Source organism: Spea bombifrons, chromosome 5 (genome assembly GCF_027358695.1).
Source record: "Spea bombifrons isolate aSpeBom1 chromosome 5, aSpeBom1.2.pri, whole genome shotgun sequence".
Taxonomy (NCBI): domain Eukaryota; kingdom Metazoa; phylum Chordata; class Amphibia; order Anura; family Pelobatidae; genus Spea; species Spea bombifrons.
Genome location: NC_071091.1, coordinates 38,182,255 through 38,201,826, shown reverse-complemented (window position 1 = coordinate 38,201,826; position 19,572 = coordinate 38,182,255). Strand labels below are relative to the sequence as shown.

The 19,572-nt window shown below is 37.5% G+C and overlaps 1 protein-coding gene across 1 annotated transcript in view; it reads left to right on the top strand.

Annotated features, from left to right (window-relative positions):
- The first annotated feature begins 2,033 nt into the window (after positions 1 to 2,033).
- The window catches only part of BBS9 (Bardet-Biedl syndrome 9), a 220,222-nt gene continuing 202,683 nt past the window's right edge, over positions 2,034 to 19,572 (top strand). Inside the window, exons 1-5 of the mRNA XM_053468017.1 lie at positions 2,034 to 2,148; positions 3,879 to 4,000; positions 5,391 to 5,541; positions 10,551 to 10,615; positions 13,080 to 13,193. Of these exons, the coding sequence (XP_053323992.1) occupies positions 3,889 to 4,000; positions 5,391 to 5,541; positions 10,551 to 10,615; positions 13,080 to 13,193 (442 nt within the window). The 5' untranslated portion in view covers positions 2,034 to 2,148; positions 3,879 to 3,888. The remainder of the gene's footprint in view (positions 2,149 to 3,878; positions 4,001 to 5,390; positions 5,542 to 10,550; positions 10,616 to 13,079; positions 13,194 to 19,572) is intronic.

The following is a 19,572-nucleotide window of genomic DNA, read 5'->3' as shown; positions in this document are numbered from 1 at the left end:
TGTCTGCGCCAGTATATAACGATATAAGCTATGCAGTTTTAAAGTGTTTGTGGAGGGGTGCCACATACAAGATCCGCCCCAGGTGATCTGCCCCAGGTGCCATACTCTAGGCACGCCCCTGTAACCATGACATTTCACCGATAATCCCTATATCTAAAAATTATTTATAGCCATATTCTTATCAGAATCAGGTCAAATGTGTTACTTAGCATGCGTAACTATAATATTCCACCCATAATCCCCATGTAAAATTAATACAAAATCCCATATTCTTATGAGAAACAGGTCAAACGTGTTCTTTGGCATCTGTAACCATGATATTCCACCCATAATCCCCATGTAAAAAATGAGTATACCCATATCAGAAACATCAGAAACAGGTGATCCGCCCCAGGTGCCATACTCTAGGCACGCCCCTGTAACCATGACATTTCACCGATAATCCCTATATCTAAAAATTATTTATAGCCATATTCTTATCAGAAACAGGTCAAATATGTTATTTAGCATGTGTAACTATAATATTCCACCCACAATCCCCATGTAAAAATAATAACATTCCCATATTCTTATCAGAAACAGGTCCACTACGTAGGAGGTGAGAGTAGGTTCTCACCCTATTGAGAGTGTGCCTTGACGTGGCGGGTGAGCTTAATTATGCTTTGGCCAATTCATATAACCAAAACCTCTCATTTATATTATGTTAATATATTCGTTGCCAACTTTATTAGGGTAAGAAGCGCAGACAGTTTTTGTTTTTTGTATGCATTGTACAGCCAATACACTGTTTTTGCAGCATGCTTACACCTGTTTGGTTATACATTTGTATTATTTGAGCCTGTGACTAGCTTAGCGCACCGACATTTTTTCTTTTCCCTTATCAGAAACAGGTCAAATGTGTTCTTTGGCATCTGTAACCATGATATTCAACCCATAATCCCCATGTAAAAAAATATTTATAGCCACATTCTTATCAGAAACAGGTCAAATGTGTTCCTTAGCATGTGTAACTATAGCATTCCACCCATAACCCCCATGTAAAAAAATGAGCATACCCATATTCTTATCAGAAACTGATCAAATATGTTACTTAGCATGTGTAACTATAATATTCCACCCATAATCCCCATGTAAAAAAAATATTATACCCATATTCCTATCAGAAACAGATCAAATGTGTTCCTTAGCATGTGTAACTATAATATTCCACCCATAATCCCCATGTTTAAAATATATATTCCCATAATGTGCCAATCAAAACAGGTAAAATATTTGCACATACATGTACCATATTAAATCAATATTTTTATTACATAAATTTTTTCTATTATTCCTATAGAATTTACCATGATTCCGTTATAAAACTGTATACATTTCAGCAAGTAAATAGTTAAACATTTGCAGCTTCTTTTTGCAATGTATTTGTTGCAATTTAGTATCAAGAACTACCTAAAAAACCATACTTTGTAAAATGTGTACTGACATCTATTGATAGTGCTGAGCATTGCAGCCAATCATCCCATCATCGTAATATGCTGTTTAGTACATCCCCCTATAACTTGCGAACAAAAACCACAAAAACATTGGGTATTTCTATTTGGCAGTTTTTCCATTAGCTTTTATAGACGAGTAAACTTTTTTTTAACGTAAAATCAGAAAACGCCCTTCTTTGTCAAAATAATGACATCTAAAGAAAGCCCTTGTTGTCCTGAGAGAAAAATTTATACGTAACTCGCGTAAGAAAGAAAGAAGTTACAGCTAAACACGAGCACTACAGAAATGTAGAATTGCCACGAAGGATACAAAAAATAAAATCAGCCATTGTAACAAAAGGGTTAAGGAGCCTAAGCTCACAATAACGCTTCACACCTTAGACTACCAAATCAAAAACGAAGCGCCTCTAAAACGTCTACAACCTTCATAGGCTCGCGAGACTGTCACGTACTCTGCAACCACTAGCGTCAATGAAGATGGCAGGGAGGGACAGTCGAGTTCGCGCGGAATTGTGACGTCACGTAACCAACGCGACGAGACTTAACAGCAATAGCAACGGGGATAGCAACCGCATCGCTGATTCTGGAACAGGAGAACGCCACATTTCGGCGTTTTTAAGGCTGCCGACCGGCGGAAAAGCCTGCTGCAGGACAGGTTGGGCTACAAGTCGTTTTGCTCTATACAAAACCCTGCGTGTGGTGCCTCATTTTCATTATTACCTTAGATGATTGCCCACCTAACTCAGTAATACTGATGCTTGCAAAAATCTTGTCCTACGAAATAAGAGACTGGATGGAGGGAGTACAGACTGCTTTTATAATGATCCTTTGTTTTCTTCTCATACTACTGCTTTTGGAAATTGGCAAGGCTGAGGATCACTGGCATGCATTCACACACATGAAGCTGAAAGCTTCATTTCGCATAATTATGTATTTTATACTAGGGAGAGTTCCGATATGTATCTAGTTTTTCCATCCTGATTGATATACAAGTTGTAGGAAGAACAAATCATCCATAAAAAATGCCTTTTAAAAATAAGCTGTTGATTATCGAGAAGAGGTGATCAGAGGTCTTGTATGTTTTCAGTATAATCATACATAGTGACCCTAACCGTCTTGACTATCTTAATAACTAAAATATAAGTTTTAAAAGTAGTTAAATAATAAAAGATTGATACTTCTAATTAATTCTAAAGGATACAGCCCCCCACCCCCAAAAAAATAAAGAATAAATAAAAAACAGGCAATATAGTTTTGTTACAAAGACATGTTTTATGCTTTGTTTTTGTGTATTTTCCCTTTTGTTATCCCAGCATCAGATAAATTCTGCAAAGGGGATTGTGGTCCCACTAAAGTCTGGTTAGTTGAGCAGTCTTAAGTAGATTAGTGCAGCAGCTTGGGTTGTCAGATCTATTAGTGTCAACAAGGACATTTCAAATTCAGCTCACATGATAAATCCTGTCATCTCTACCATCAGAAATGCAGTTGTATTAGATTAAATGTAAGAAGCTTCTTATATCATGTTTACCAATACAAGACAAGTCGCCAGCCTTATTTGCACATTTTAGGCTTACTTTATTTCCCAGTCACGATTGTAGGTGTAAAAGCTGTGGTAAGTATTAAATCTGATGGATCTATTTATTTTTCTTCTGTTGTGCTGCAAAGTTTTAATACACTAGCGAGCAGAGCTGTTTAGAAAAGCAGTGGATCTGTAATAACAGTTGGTGTTCAGTTGTTGCTTTAAAGGAACACTCCAGCCATCAAATGTACTTTAATGCATATGGTTGCTGTGTGGTCTTTTTAAATTTTAGTGTTGTCCCTTTTACAAATGCAGGGCTTTTAGGATTGTATTTATAAAACAAACAAACAAACAAAAAAAACAGGTGTATCATTTTAATATTATTAAAAAGAAAGTGAAGCAGACTTGACAGCCAAAATGAGAGTACATTTAACATATGGTAATATTTTGAACTAGTACAATAAACAGATGAAAATGTGCTTGCTGGCACAGCCAGAAAAATATAATATAGCTTAATGTAACTTTTATTACATGATAAAACAATAAAAAATAAAATAAATTAGAGCATGTGACCTCTACCCATGATTTTTTTGTATTTGAATATTTCATAAAAGTTATGTTTTATTTCGGTAATCTGTAAATGTTTGTACAACCAAGCACATTTTTATCTTTTGATCTATTGGGGGTTTACTCCTCAAGTATAGCCATTCAATATTAGGTCAGTTTAGAAGAATAATTTTGTTCATAATTGGTCACCAGTTGTATGAAATCACACTGCAGCTGAGGAAATATGCAAATTCAGTAATGTTACTATGTTTAGTGTAGTAGTTGCAAATAACTTGGTCCTTTTATCCTCTTCATTCTAGAGCCTCTAAAATGTCGCTGTTCAAAGCTCGTGATTGGTGGTCCACAACAGTAGGAGAGAACGAAGAATTTGACCAAGGATGTATGTGCGTGTCTGATGTTGATAACAGTGGATCTGGCCAAGGTAACACGAAAAAACAACAACAACTTTGTAATGGACAAAACAGTGTTTCTATTTTAAAAAAAAATAAACTAAAAAAAATATTTCTTACCACCAAATTCACCGTGCTTATTTGTTTTCCATGTACAATGACCAATTAACCATGTTAAGTTACCACGTGTGATTTTTATTAGTCAGATTGTCCCATGCGAGATGAGCAACCTAGGGTAAAAATGAATCAAGTTTTTGGTTTATGTTGTGTGTAGAAATATGGTGGGATTTTACAGTGTATGCACAAATGAAAATTCCATCTGATCTTCTGAGGTCCTCAAAGCTTATATACATCTTTTTTTTAGTTTAACATTATTTTAAGTTATTTGCCACATTTTGCTCATACGATCAAGTGAATATGATAAAATGAGACGCCCTTATGGTTTGTTGGTGTCTCACAATGTACAGTATCTAAGTTTCACAAAGCTGATAACAGGCATTAGGCTTGTGCATTCAGATCGGTGCGACTTGCAAATTTACAGAATTTTGGCAAATCGTACTAGAATTTTGGCAAATCGTACTAGAATTTTGGCTAGTCGTACCAAGCCCCGAAAATGAGGCCAGACCCCACACAATGAAAATGAAGCAAAAAAACTCTAAATATATGGGTCCACATTCACTCACACTCTGACTTACTTTCTTGCACTCTTATTCTCGTTCACTCTCTTACGCTCAGGTCAGGGTAAAATGACTGCACTTGTGGCGATGTCCTTTCCTCGGATTGGAAAATGACGTCACCACGAGTGCTTGCAGTGACTTTCTCTCCCTCGATTGGAGGATCGAAGAGGACGTCACCGCGGCGGCGCCGCCATTTTGGCAGTTATCGCGGGGTAATATCTGCAGAGATGTGGATGAAGAAACCAGATTAAGGATTGAAGGGAGAAGATAGAAGAAGCAAAAGTGAGGGAGAGTGAAAGAGCATGAGAGTGAATTTGGTTAACAGGCAACCAATTTTGTTCACAAATTAAAAATACCTCTGAACTTTCAGCTAAGAATGGCCAGGGAAGAAAATTTGTTGTCAAAAATGCCTAAAAGGCATGATACTGCGGAGCCATTAATGCAGCCCCGCTCTCTGCTGAAATTGTTAAGCGGTAGTAATGCACGTAGCAAATGTTTTTCTGATCCAGGGGTACTTTTGCAGGGCCTCATCTTACCCTGGTAGCATGGGTAACCCACTTTTTCCTTCAGCATTCTCTATCAGCTGTGTCAAATTCCCTGATGCTTCTGACAGCCCAAGTTTCCAGTTTGAGCACAGCCTCATCTTCTGTGTCTTGACATTGTCATAATGGAATTTTTTACAATGTACTGATGCCTTTTGCTTTTTTTTTTTTTTTTTTGTGAATATGAATCTTTGTTTCTTCAGATAAAATAATTTTGGGCAGTCACAGTGGATTCCTTCGTATCTTCTCTCCTCATCCATTGAAAACTGCTGATGGTGGTCAGGCAGAAGATTTACTGCTGGAAGTTCAGATGCGTGATCCTATTCTCCAAGTAGAAGTTGGAAAATTTGTTTCGTGAGTACTCTGTTAATCTTCAAGTCATGACTATCATGGCTTGCTTACTCTTGGAATTTAAAAACTTTGGAAAACTAGAGTAATTCTAGAGGTATTACGCATTAACACCATGTATAATGTCTTGGATTTAATTTTAAAAATGTTTGTAAATGATGGCATGCAATTTCGTTACTGTGTCCAATCCAGGAATTTATTATTTTATTATTTTGTGCCCTTGTATGAAAGGGATTTCCCCCCGAAATCCAGTTTTTTAAATCATTCCTATTAGTAAGAAGATTATTTTTAATGTGATTAATAAAATTAACCCCTTAACGACCAGGCTATTTTACATTTTTTGGGACCGAGGCTTTTTTAACACTTTTGCGGTGACCGTGTTTAGCTGTAATTTTCTCCTCACCCATTTAGTGTACCCACACAAGTTTATATATTTTGATCATATCATGTAATTTCCTAAAAATAAAAAAAATGTAAAAAAAAAAATCTCATTAATTTAAAAAATATTTTACTCATCTAAAAAAGCTAAACCTGCTAAATAGATTCTACTGAGGGTTTAGAAATACCCAATGTTTTTATGTTTTTACCACCAGCCTTTGTCAAAGTTTGTGGTAGTAATTTTCTTTTGTATTTTTTATCACAAATTGTACTTCAGGTGTAAATTTACAGCTCCTGGTATATGTCACTGTCAAACAACACCCCAATATGTGTTCAGCAACATCTTTTGATTACAGTGATACCACCCATGCACTGGTTGTTTGGGAGCTAAAAGGCCACATTTGGGAAGTGCGCTTTTTTCCATTTTGGTCAGTCTGTGCCTAGGGCTGCAACTAACAATTATTGGAATATTGTTAACGATTTATTAATTTCTCTAGGTAAATGGAAGAAAAATATGAAAATCAAAAAAGGAGTACAATTCTCAGCTCCTATAGAAGTTCTAAGTAATCATATTAGAGATTTAAACATAAGTAATTGGATACAGAGTAACATAAAATACATATCAGATCTTTATAATATAGAAAATTTTCTAACTTGGACCTCTATGAAAGAGAAATGGGGAATTCCAAGTAAGGAATTTTTCAACTATTTAAGAATAAAATACTTTCTTCAATCAGTCGGAATAACTCGTTCTCCACAACTTGAAAACTTTTTGAATAAACATTATAAATCACGTTTGATTCGTAAAGTCAAGATACTGAAAGAAAATTTAGAAACAGAAGTGTCTCTACCCAATAAGGAAAAGTGGGAAAATGACACAGGAGAATTATATTCATTAGAGCATTGGCTACGAGCATATAACGAAATTAAGAAAATCTCACATTGCCTCGACATGCATGAATTATACTACAAAATAGTTCACAGGTGGTATAGGACTCCTATGCTGATCTCCAAATTTAACAAAAATACTACTAAATTATGCTGGAGATGCGAGGAAAAAGACGGTACTATGTACCATATGTGGTGGGAATGTAGAGAGGTAGCCAAAATCGTTGACATTTTATTTAAGGTTATAAAGCAATTATTAAATCTCGACATAACACCATCTCCCCAAATCTTCCTATTTCATATAGGTTTAACCAATTTACAAAAAATGCAGAAAATCCTAATACTCCAGTTAGTATTAGGATGCAAAAAGGTTATAGCTAGGAATTGGAAGAAACCAGGAAAAATCTTATGGGAAGAAGTTTACACACAAATTCAATTCCAATGTCAAATGGAAGAAGGCTACTATATGAGTACAGGAAATGGAAAGAAATATTTGGGGATATGGTTACCATGGATTACCCGTGCACCTTCCATAGCAACTTTACGTAATTAGTTAAAACAAATTATTTTTACCCTTTTATAAACATATAAACGATACCTTGTATGAATGATAGAAGAATGTCCTTAAATACCTAGTGTTTATTTAATTCTTGACTTTCGGCAATAGTATAATCTAAACTAGTTAATATAATAACTGAGGGTTAGAAATATTTAAATCATGAATTCATTACGATTTATATATTAAAGGATGTAGGCCTTTTGTAAGATTTACATTTGAAAGTTTAGATTTACATAACACGCTCTTAAACCACAAACATAACTAGAGCTGAAACAAGGAATTATATAAACACAATGTATTAAGATTATTTTCATAATCAATTAGTTGGCCAATTTTTTTTTCCAATTAATCTGATAAAAAAACAATATGCAAATGTTTCTTTTAAAATAATGTAGTAAATAAACTGGGTGTTAAAAACAAACATCAGAATAAAAAAACTTCAAATTTACATTAACGTGTCATTGCATATAACACTTATCTGTATCACAGTGGAATTTCTCTAATCACCTTCTTATTTTACTAATGTAATAATAAAAGCTATATTTTAAAGGTACAAGAACCCAAACACAATATTTTCCAAACTAGGTTTTAATACCTAAACAATTTTATTAGTAAATATTAATTCACTTGTAAACGTTTTTCATATTTAATAAAAACTATGATTGAGAAAAATGCATTTCTTGTTTATTTCCTTTTATTCGCCAACCTGCCCCCCTGGTATGTCTTATACCCCCTAAATGCCACTCTGCCCCCCTAATATGCCTTATACAATCCACCATGAATGCTGCTGCCAGACTCATCTTCCTCTCCCATCGCTTTAATAACGTCTCTCCCCTCTGTCAGTCTCTTCACTGGCTGCCTGTGCGCTTCAGGATTCATTTCAAAATCCTCACTCTTGCTTTCAAAGCCCTTCACAGCGGTTCCCCTCCCTACATCTCCTCACTCATCTCTAAATACACTCCTAACCGGTCTCTCCGCTCATCCAATTCTATCCTCTCCTTACAAGATTTCTCCAGGGCTGCCCCTATCCTCTTGAATGCCCTCCCCCGGTCTATTCATCTCTCCCCCTGCCTTCGGTCCTTCAAAAAATCCCTCAAGACCCACTTCTTTAAGTACGCTTATAATATTGCACATTAACACCCCCCATATTCCCTTAGCTCACCTCTCCTAGTCCCTCTAATGCAATACACTAGTGTGGCTGGTCCATCCCTTACAATGGCACTTTTACATTTTACCTATTGTGTAATACACACTAAATCTCTAGATTGTAAGCTCGTTTGAGCAGGGCCCTCCTCATCTGTTGTCTCTGTGAGTCAATTTGTTATGTTACATACTACTTGTTATGTCTTGTCTACTCATTGTACAGCGCTACGGAATTAGATGGCGCTGTATAAAACAACAATAAATAATAATTATACTGATATGCATTATACCTCGCTATATGCCCTTATACCCCCTGATATGCCTTATACTCCCCTATATACTACCGAGCCCCCCTGATATGCCTTATACCCCCTATATGCCACTCCACCCCTAGATGTGCCTTATACCCCCCCCATATGCCACTGATTTGCAACTGTGCCCCCAGATATGCCTTATACCCCCTATATACAACTCTGCCCCCCCCCCCCCGCTCCCTGGTGTCTGACAAACCTCCGCTGCTGGCCGACACTTTAATTGGAGCTTCTTGGACTGAGAACCAGAAGGTCATGTGACGCCGGTGCTCCTTCATAGAACCCCCGGCGGACGCGAAGTGCAGTTGCGGAGGTTCACTGGCTGCAAGAGAAGAGGATCCAGGCCCCCTGCAGCGCTGCGGATTATCTGGATATTAGTTTTTGTCTTTTGTCCAACCTATATTTGAGGTCAGATTATAAAACGAAGGTTTTTTTTTTTTTAACTGTTTCCATGTCAGGATTTTTTTTGGAAGATACAGCGCTAATTTTAGCACTCGCTCATAATAATCTTAATTTTTATTATTTTGGACGTTTTTTTTACATTTTGCTGGAACTGGATGGTTCCCCTCTAAACTCAGTAGGGTTTAGGTCAGGTGGGAAAGGGGGCCTATGTCATTATTTTTTCATCTTTAAGGCCTTTACTGGCTAGCCACGCAGTGGAGTACTTCAATGCATGCGATGGAACATTGTCCTGCATAAAAATCATGGTCTTCTTGAAAGATGGAGACTTTTTCCTGTAGCACTGCTTGAAGAAAGTGTCTTCTAAAAAACTGGTAGTAGGTTTAGGAGTTGAGTTTGAGTCAATCTTCAACCCGACAAGGTATAACTAGCTCATCTTTTATAATACCGGCCCATACCAGTACCCCTCCTGCACCTTGTTGGCGTCTAAGTTGAAGTGGAGCTCTGTGTCCATTACTGATCCAGCCACTGGCCCATCCATCTGGACTGTCAAGTCACTCATCTCATAAGTCCATAAAACCTTTGAACAATCTGTCTTCAGATATTTCTTGGCCCAGTATTGACTTTTCAATTTATGTGTCTTGCTCAGTGGTGGTCAGGTTTCAGCCTTCCGTACCTTGGCCATGACTCTGAGCACTGGGGTATAATGTGTTCCTGGTAGCTTCATGTTTGATTCTTCTCAAATCTCTGGCAGTTAACTTGCATCTTTTATTCTGAACATGTTTCTTGTGACCCTGTTGACTATTTGCAACAAAATGTTTGATGGTTCTATGATCACGCCACAATATCTTAGCAAATTCAAGTGTGCTGCGTCCCTCTGAAATACTTTTTTCATTTATGACCTTTCAGAGTCAGCTAAATCTTTTTACCCATTTTGCCTGAGAAAATGAAGCTGTCATAGGGTGTTCATCTCCTTATGCCACACCCTCCCTCATTACACAAATACAGATCACTTGAAATGCTTATATCCAATAAGCATTCAAGTTTATACAGCTTGGAGTTGGAAAATATGCATACAAATTATGATATGGTCAAAATACTCACTTGCCTAATAATTGTGCATACAGTGTATCCATTCAAGAGGGGTATATTTGGGGGGGGGGGTTTCTAAATTTCTTTTGTATTTTGTTTGTTTCACTGTTTATTATTTGTGGGTGCATATACACTATTTTGCTTTGTAAGATAATATTGATGTACATAGTTTAGAAAGCTGCTTTGCTTCTTATAAAATGTGTGCATCACAGTATTTCATCATTTTATCTGGTTTTCTTTTACAGGGGCACAGAACTTATTCATCTTGCAATACTGCATCCCAGAAAGCTCTGTGTTTATTCAGTATCTGGTAAATATCCTGCTTCAATCCTAATTTTTTTTTTATTATTTAGGCAATAACATAAGCTCAAATTTTCAGAGGTTCACATCGAGTCACTGTCTTGGGGACATGCTTAGGGCAGGTTTGGAGGTGGGGCAGAAATTGGACCACACATACACTTTACCTGTCCAGCTATCTTGCAGCACTGTGAAGTGGCCACAGGCTTGGATCTTGGCTGGTTTGGGGAGTTAACACTATCTGGCCTGTGATCCCTACTGTACCCAACCGCGAGATTGCACCTGAAAATCAGGACTTTATTGCAAAAATTGGGATGGATGGGAGGTGTGAAATAGTGGAGTATAAAGAGTTGCCATACATACATTCATACCTACAAAGCTTGAAAACATACATGAAACACTAGATTTACAAGGATTGTTTAAATACGATTTGCATTACTTCTTAATATAGCTACTTTTGCACTCCTTTAAATACATTTAAGTCAAATGTAGCATTTTCTAGTAAAGGTAAGTGTATAAAATAATATGCCAGAAACAGGTACATTTTTGGAGTCGAGCATTACATCAGAAATGTGCTCTACAGGAGATAATTCAGTACTAAACAACATCAACGAGGAAATGAAAAGACGTATGTTTGTTATGTTTGCATTTTTTAACTTGGAACTTTGATATCTGGTCCCACTGCTCCCATGTCCTAATAGGGCCATCTTTTAATTAAATTTAGCCCATCAAACCATATATTTTTGAAAACTAGAGACCCCAAGGTGTTTCAAATGGTAGTATTTTAACCATGCATGGAATTCTACCACCAGTTTTTGCCAAAGTTTGTGGTAGTAATCTTTTTGTATTTTTTCACACAAATTGTACTTCAGGTATAAATTTATAGCTTCAGGTATACGTCCCTATCATAGACTTAATCATAGGCAGAGGATGGTCCTTAAAGGGAGCTAGAAATTTTGTTGCATCGTTTGGACTTTGTGTACAGTATGGAGCAGCAGTATATCTGAGTTTTCTTTTATACTGTCATCTTATAGTGCAGTAGGGACGTAGCTCAGTGCTATGGACTCATCTTAAGTGTGCCTATCCTTTTGAGCAATATAGCCTATGTATGTGAGGCAGAAGTTGCAGATACTCTCCTTTTCCATTGTATGATTCTTGCCACTGATTGGCTGTATAGTTCCTTGCCCATAGCATGCCAAACCAACTCGAGAGCTGACTGGTGGGGAGTATATTATGTGCAAAGACGCATTTGGAACATACCATCTCCAACTCCGCAACTGGCTAGGTGCTGTGGAAAGGGGCAAACGCATGTGGATAATAATTACATGAGATATGGTAATAATATAGATACCTTCACTTCTGAATGTATCAGCTCTTGGTTGTTGCTTGGGTGAATTTCTTATTAGCTAACAAATGTAAATGGAATTAGATTTCCATCTTTCAAATAGGAACTTTGTGAAGGAAAAATTTGGTTTTCGACAGTAAAGAAACCAAATACCAGAAATAATGCACTCAAAAGTTATTGATGTTTATGATATACCGTACTTTTAGGATTCTGAATATAGAAAGTAGTGGAAACAAATCTGTTTTATGTATAGAATATAATGCTTCAAGGTAGACATACTTGTATTTAAATGCCCTACCAGCGTCTCTGTAGCGTAACTATAAATGAGCTGTGATTGAAGTGTTTGGTGTTGCTGTTGATGTCTGTTATAAATATAAAACGTGTCTGTATTTTATGAATCTTACTGTAATTATTGAATAACATTTATTGTATGAATATATATATATATACTGTTATGCTATCAATAACCACTAACTATTGAGTGCAAAGTCAGAGTCCACACTCCTTGTTTTCTGCAATTAACAATATTTATTAAGAGAGGCTAAACAAATTAACAATACATATACAAATTACTATAAGTTAGTATATGCTGTTACCAAACTATCTATTCATTGATTGAATGGAAATAACAAAGAAACAGCAGGATAAGCCTGTAAACACGTGATACAATTACCACTCCCTTGTGATCATCTCCTTGCAGACTCAGAGAGAGAGAGAGAGAGAGCGAGAGCGAGAGCGAGAGAGAGAGAGAGAGAGAGAGAGAGTTGGCAGGACTTTATAAACACAATAAGTCCTCCTTCTGCTGGACACTCCCCTGGTAAACTATCTTCTCCAGTGACCCTCAGAGACCAAGGTGATAGAAAAGGGAAAGGACATTGCACTGGGGGAGGGAGTGGAAGGTGACCAAATGTCCTAACTGATTTGCCATGTGCTCTGCAGAGAAGAATCTCCATTAATGTCTGAGACCATTTTAAGGTCTTGTATAGAGAGGCTTTGCCCATTGGATCTCTGCATCATAACACCATTTCACTTCATTGGCATACAGTTGGTTGTCAATCATGCCTTCCTTTTTACAATATCTCATTTGTGTAACAACTTATACAATGTTGCTTTTTTCCCCTTCTGGTAACAGGCACATTGGGAAATGTGGAGCATGGAAACCAATATCAAATTAAGTTAATGTATGAACACAACCTTCAGAGAACTGCATGCAACATGATCTATGGGCCATTTGGAGGAGTGAAAGGTAAAACCAAAACCAAGTAAAAAAAAAAAACAAAAACAAAAAACAAAAAAAAAAACATGGGCAATGCAAAAGTTTGCTAACCTGTAAGCATACATATGTTACTAACTCTGTTAATAATTCTTAGACATAAATACTGTATATGTTTGTATATATTTTGGTTCAGTGTTGGTCATATCTTTAGCAGACTCTTGAGTAAATAAATCCAATTTAGCTGCAGCAGAAGTTGCCTACGCGAATCGCGTAGACGTCTACCCGCTGCCCGGACAACACACCGGGGAGTCAGAAGCACTGGTAAGTTTGGGGGGGGATTACCAGACAGGAGGATCCAGGTCCCCAGCAGCGCTGCGGGGGATCTGGATTGTAGTCTCATGGTCAGACCTCTATTTGAGGTCTGATTATAAGATGACCCCAATTATAAGACGAGGGGTATTTTTCAGATCATTTGCTCTGAAAAAACCTTGTCTTATACGGTAAAGGGTTCCATCCAAGTATTTAATCTCGTGACTTGTTGTGTATGTCTGGTCATATTTCTTTATGGGAAATCCTGATCATTTAACATATTGCAAAACACTGTTTGCAAAAGTTTTTATTAAAACTAATTTTCAAAATATTATATGTATTTAACTGTTCAAGGCTTGGAATAAAGTTTGGAAATTACTGACGTCAAGAATTAATTTGATACATCAAGCAAAGTTACATCGGGTTTTAGTGCTAATTAGTCTGTTGGTATGTGACAATTTCATGAAGTCGTTGGAAGACGTGAGGACTGGCAATTCTAAGTTCGTACTTGCCCCATTGTGTACTACCAAACACAACAGCAGATCGTTTTTGGGACATCTTTGAGAAATTTAATTAGTTTAGCTGTCCATAAAATACAGTTAAGAAAGCCAAGTGGTGATCTTTCATAAATTTATTACTGTTTTCAACAACTTCTTGCATATAAAGATCTCAAGTCATTAAGACAAATAACAAAAATATAAAAAGACAGTCCCAGTAAAGTAAAGACAAAAAACTGACCATTTTAAAAATACATTGTAGAGGTTATTAATAGAAAGCGCTAAATGTGCAGTTTGTGTCTAATACAGCCACAAGATGGCAGCGCTTCTCTACATTACTATTTATTGTAGCCATATGGTTTGGAAGTGTCCCGCAACATAGTATGTATATATATATATATGGCCTTTTACTTTATTCCTGAAGGGGCATTACTGACAAAGATAATTTAAATGAAAGGTTTTTAACTTTTATATATGTCCATATATTTCCATTTTTGAGGGAGATAATGATTATTTTATGGTAAATTTATATTTGACAAGAAAGGCATACTTGTTAGAGAAGAAAGAGGGCTTTGCTCTTGTCAGGTTGAGGAAGGAGAGGGAATAAGGCACATTGCTTGAGTGAGGTTGATTTGATTGCGGTGAAGGTGATGTGGAGATCTCAAAGGTGAGATTTTGTAGTTTGGGACAATGGATGGTTTGTTCTAGAATGCAAATTGAAAGTGTAAACTAGATAGATTATATGCTTATCTAAATAGGTGGGTTTGTAGTGACCCTTTGAAGCTATGAGTAGGAAAGCTACTGATATAATGAGGAACATAATTACAGACGACAGACACAGCATGTGTTAAACCCATGTATATGCTAGTGAGAATATGTGATTATGGTATAGTAGAGAACATTTGTGGAAAGAACGAAGCAAAGTTAGGAAAGTATCTAGTGAAAACAGCAGATATATAGTGTGTGTAGAGTACTTCAGGGTTCTGTAGATTAGGAGTTTACATTTTATTCTTGAGGTAATGGGTAGACATCAGTGGGACTTGCACAGTGGGTGTGATCGATTGAAGGAAATTTAGTTTCTAAATGTTAATTATAGTTTGGAGTGGTGAAAGGCGAGAGAGGGAGAAGTCAGTTAGTAGGGGGTTGAAACAACCATCCAGGTGGCATATCTCAATGGAATGTATGTTAGGTGTTGCTTACATGAAGATAGTAGGAGAGGTATTTCTTAGGTAAAGACCGTAAGATTTGGTTGGTGACTGAATATGTGGGATAAAGAATACAATAATATGTGGGATAAAGATACATTGAAGAAGAAGTTTTTTACCAATCGGACTGAAATTAATGTCCACTAAAAGGCCTGATTATCATCCACGTTTGTGAGTGGAATTCATTCTATATACCGTATTTGCCCGAATATAGGCCGCACCTTTTTCCCCCACTTTAAGTCTCTAAAGTGGGGGTGCGGCCTATATTCGGGGTCTAGCGCCCGACGCCCGGGACATGCAGTTCCGGGCGCCGGGCAGGCAGCAGGGTTAGGATTCAGATCCCCCGCAGCGGTGCAGGGGGACTTGCATCCTACTCTGCAATACGCTCAGACAGCCTCCCCTGCCGGCACTTTCCACGGGGGGAGTGCCGGCACGGGAGGTTGTCTAAGCGCATTGTGCTGACGTGCAGCGGCGTTGCGCGTAAACAGCCTCCACTGCCGGCACGTCTGCTCGATGTGCTTTAACAATCTCCCTTAACGGGAGTTAATGGGAGTTCCCACAGGGGGAGTCCCGCAAGGGAGATTGTTAAAGCACATCGTGCAGACTTGCCGTCAGCGGCTCGCATTAACAATCTTCCTTGCCGGTACTTCCCACAACGGAAGTGCCAGCACCGGAAGTTGAATACGCGTTATGCGTGGATGTCCCCCTCCGGCCCCGCAAGACCCCGTGGAGTCTGCACCGGTAAGTCTGGCGGGGGGGGGCATCTTGGGGACAGAGTGGCAGCATATCTCGGGGGGGGGGGTAGAGTGGCAGCAAATCTCGGGGGGGATGGAGTGGCAGCATATCTCGGGGGGGCACATCTTGGGGGATAGAGTGGCAGCATATCTCGGGGGGGGCACATCTTCGGGACAGAGTGGCAGCATATCTCGGGGGGGGCAGAATTTTTTTTCTTTAAGAAAGCACCTAACTTTTAGGGTGCGGCCTATATTCGGGTGCGGCCTATATCCAAGCCAATATGGTACACCACATATTGCTTCATACTATATTACACTATCTATGTTTTGTTTTGTTTTTCCCCTTATGTATTTGCACCCCATGTGGAGGAGTATGGTATATAGTGTGCACAGTTAACCTGGTTTGCCGAAAACATTTCCTGCATGGCAAGGATTTTGTGGGGAGAACAGTGCACATGCCCAGAGAGTATTCTGAATCCCTTCATGCAATTTGCAAGAAAAAAAAAACTTTAAACATACATTAACACCTTAAGGATTAAGGGTTCCTTTTACTTACGGTTTTGATATCTTGCTTTCAAGTAAATTTCCACCTCATTTGGTTTAACCGCACAATGTATGTATTGTGGTTTTCTGGGTAAGCAAGAATTGTTTTAGAAACCCCACCTGTATAGATAAACCATCATTTGGTATGTTAAATGGTTAAAAGGCTGTTTGTTTTTTGGGGGGGTTAAAAATTCTAAACGTGTGTAGCCAGTCAAGATGAGAACATTATATAGATTTAAGTATATGTCCTGATTGAAGAAACTGCTCATAGGCTATGATATGTCATGTTTATTTTGTGTTGTTGTATTATGTCCAAATCTGATATATATATATATATATATATATATATATATATATTTTGTGCCTAATAATATGGCTCCACCACAGAAGCGTTCCACTGATTGCGGCTACGATTAGCCATGCTCGGTGACAGTAGCAAAGCATGTACTGTTACGTTGTAGGCCTTAGAGGCTGGTTTTGCAGGGACGTAACAAAACGTTCTCTCACTTTAAAGGGTTAAAGTGCATATGATGGCTGAAGTAGTCCTTTTAATGTGTTTTAGTTTTACGTAGCAAACAAAGCTGAAATCCATCTTAGATAAAGGGTGAAATTGCTGCTCAACCCCTAATCTGTACCAACAGCAAAATACGCTACAATTGGCTTCTCTTTACCATCACAATTAAGACGTAAAATTTTATGCTGGGTGCATATTATGGTTTACCATAGCGAAGTGGTAGAATTGTGTTCATGTAAACTTGTTATCCCGTACTTTTTACTGTTAAAAATAAATCAGTAAAGGGAAACCATGAAATTGTGTGTGTTTTTGTATACATTTATATACAGTATATACACACAGATTTCTTTGGGAACACTTTATCTGTGCGTATTGTCCTTTCCAGTTTTTTGTTTTAAGGCAATCTAGCAAAATCATTAAAATGTTATATTCCTCTTGTAGGTTTTTCTTTGTAGTTTCCTTATGTTTCTGTAACCCACAATATAGAAATCTTTATGTCCTGTACCCATAAGGGCTATATAAGTTAATTTGCACAATGCACGTTCTAGCATCAGGTAGAATGAGACAATTGCCTAGGAGTTAGCTGCATATTCTGATCAAGAACGGTCCACATTTCATGGGGTATTAGGAGTCATGGATTGGGTTACCGGATCTTATTAATTGAGTTGTTAAATAAAATCAAACCTATGGATAGTCCTGACATCATGGCCACTGGCCAGATAAAGGTAGTACGGTATTAACAGCAACTTTAAGGAAATTTAGTTGCTAAATGTTAATTATAGTTTGGAGTGGTGAAAGGCGAGAGAGGGAGAAGTCAGTTAGTAGGGGGTTGAAACAACCATCCAGGTGGCATATCTCAATGGAATGTATGTTAGGTGTTGCTTACATGAAGATAGTAGGAGAGGTATTTCTTAGGTAAAGACCATAAGATTTGGTTGGTGACTGAATATGTGGGATAAAGTAGATAGTGGAGCCAAGTATAAGATCAAGGCAGGGAAGATGGTCTGTTGGGTAGATCAATAAATTCTCAGCAGTGTTTGTGAGATCAGGAATTGTAGACAGAAGCTGCATTGTACCACCCATGATCTGCTATTCCTTCAATGCTCTCCTTGGAATCAATAGGAATGGTTTCGGCACATGTGCACCCCTGGAACTCTTTCTTGAGTCAGCTCTTGAGTATATAGTGTGAGTTTTTGGCACCTTCTACACGTAGGACCTCTTCTCCTGGCTGGACCAGGATGTCACCATTTGCAGCAGAGGGACTCTCTGTAGATTTCTGCGCATGTTGTGCCTTTTGTATGTAAGTGCAATGCACTTTATGCAATTGTGGATACTGCGCCATTGGTTTTATTTATATTTTAGATAATAAAGAGGATTTTCTACTTATGATTGACTCTGTCACCTGTGTGTATGCTACATTGAAGAAGAAGTTTTTTACCAATCGGACTGAGACAATTGCCTAGGAGTTAGCTGCATATTCTGATCAAGAACGGTCCACATTTCATGGGGTATTAGGAGTCATGGATTGGGTTACCGGATCTTATTAATTGAGTTGTTAAATAAAATCAAACCTATGGATAGTCCTGACATCATGGCCACTGGCCAGATAAAGGTAGTACGGTATTAACAGCAACTTTTTTCCACACACATTGCAATTCAGGTATGAATTTACGACTCCTGGTATATGTCACCTTCATACCTCAAAATTTGAAAGTTTGACTTCTGGTCATTGCTCATGTCTTATTTGGGACACCTTTTGAAGTTGGCTAATTTAACCTCCATCAAACCATATATTTTTAAAACTAGACACCCATGGTATTTCAATTGGTGGTATTTTAACCCTTTGCATTTGTATGTCAGAATATATCCGACAACATATTTTACCATTTGTGGTCCAATGTTGGATTTACTAGTTGAGGTGTCACTATTATAGAAACAAATATTTTACAGCTTGTAGTTTAATGTTGGATTTACTAGTGACCACTAGATGTCACTATTATAAGGAAGAATTAGCCATATTATTTGTACAGAGTGATTCTGAATGTGATTTTAATGATGAAGATGATAATTTAAAAAAAAAAAAAAAAGATTACAAATTCATACAATGAAAAAATATAGAGACTAATGTAATTGGTTTTAGAATAGTATTTATTAATTGCTTTCTAGTTATAAGAAACTATTACAGTTTTGTATAAAAATAAAGTGGGTTTTTTTTCCCCAAAAATTTATATTGGACCTGCTTGGCGCACTTGGTGAAAATTTATTGGACCTCAAAGGGTTAACAGCTTCCTTGCCAGGATTTCTGAGAAGATACAGTGCCAAGACTTGCTCATAAAAATAAACCCATTTTTAAATATTGTTTTTCAGCAATATTCAGGACATTTTACTTACATTTTCTTGGAACTGGATGGTTTTCTTTATGGTGTCATGGTAACATCACTGGGGGCTTTTTATTTTTAAACTTTAGTAGTTTTATTTTTTATACTACCGTATTTGCTCGATTATAAGACGACCCCGATTATAAGACGACCCCCCAAAATCAAAATATTAATTTAGGAAAAAAACAAAAAGCCTGAATATAAGACGACCCTATAGGAAAAAAGTTTT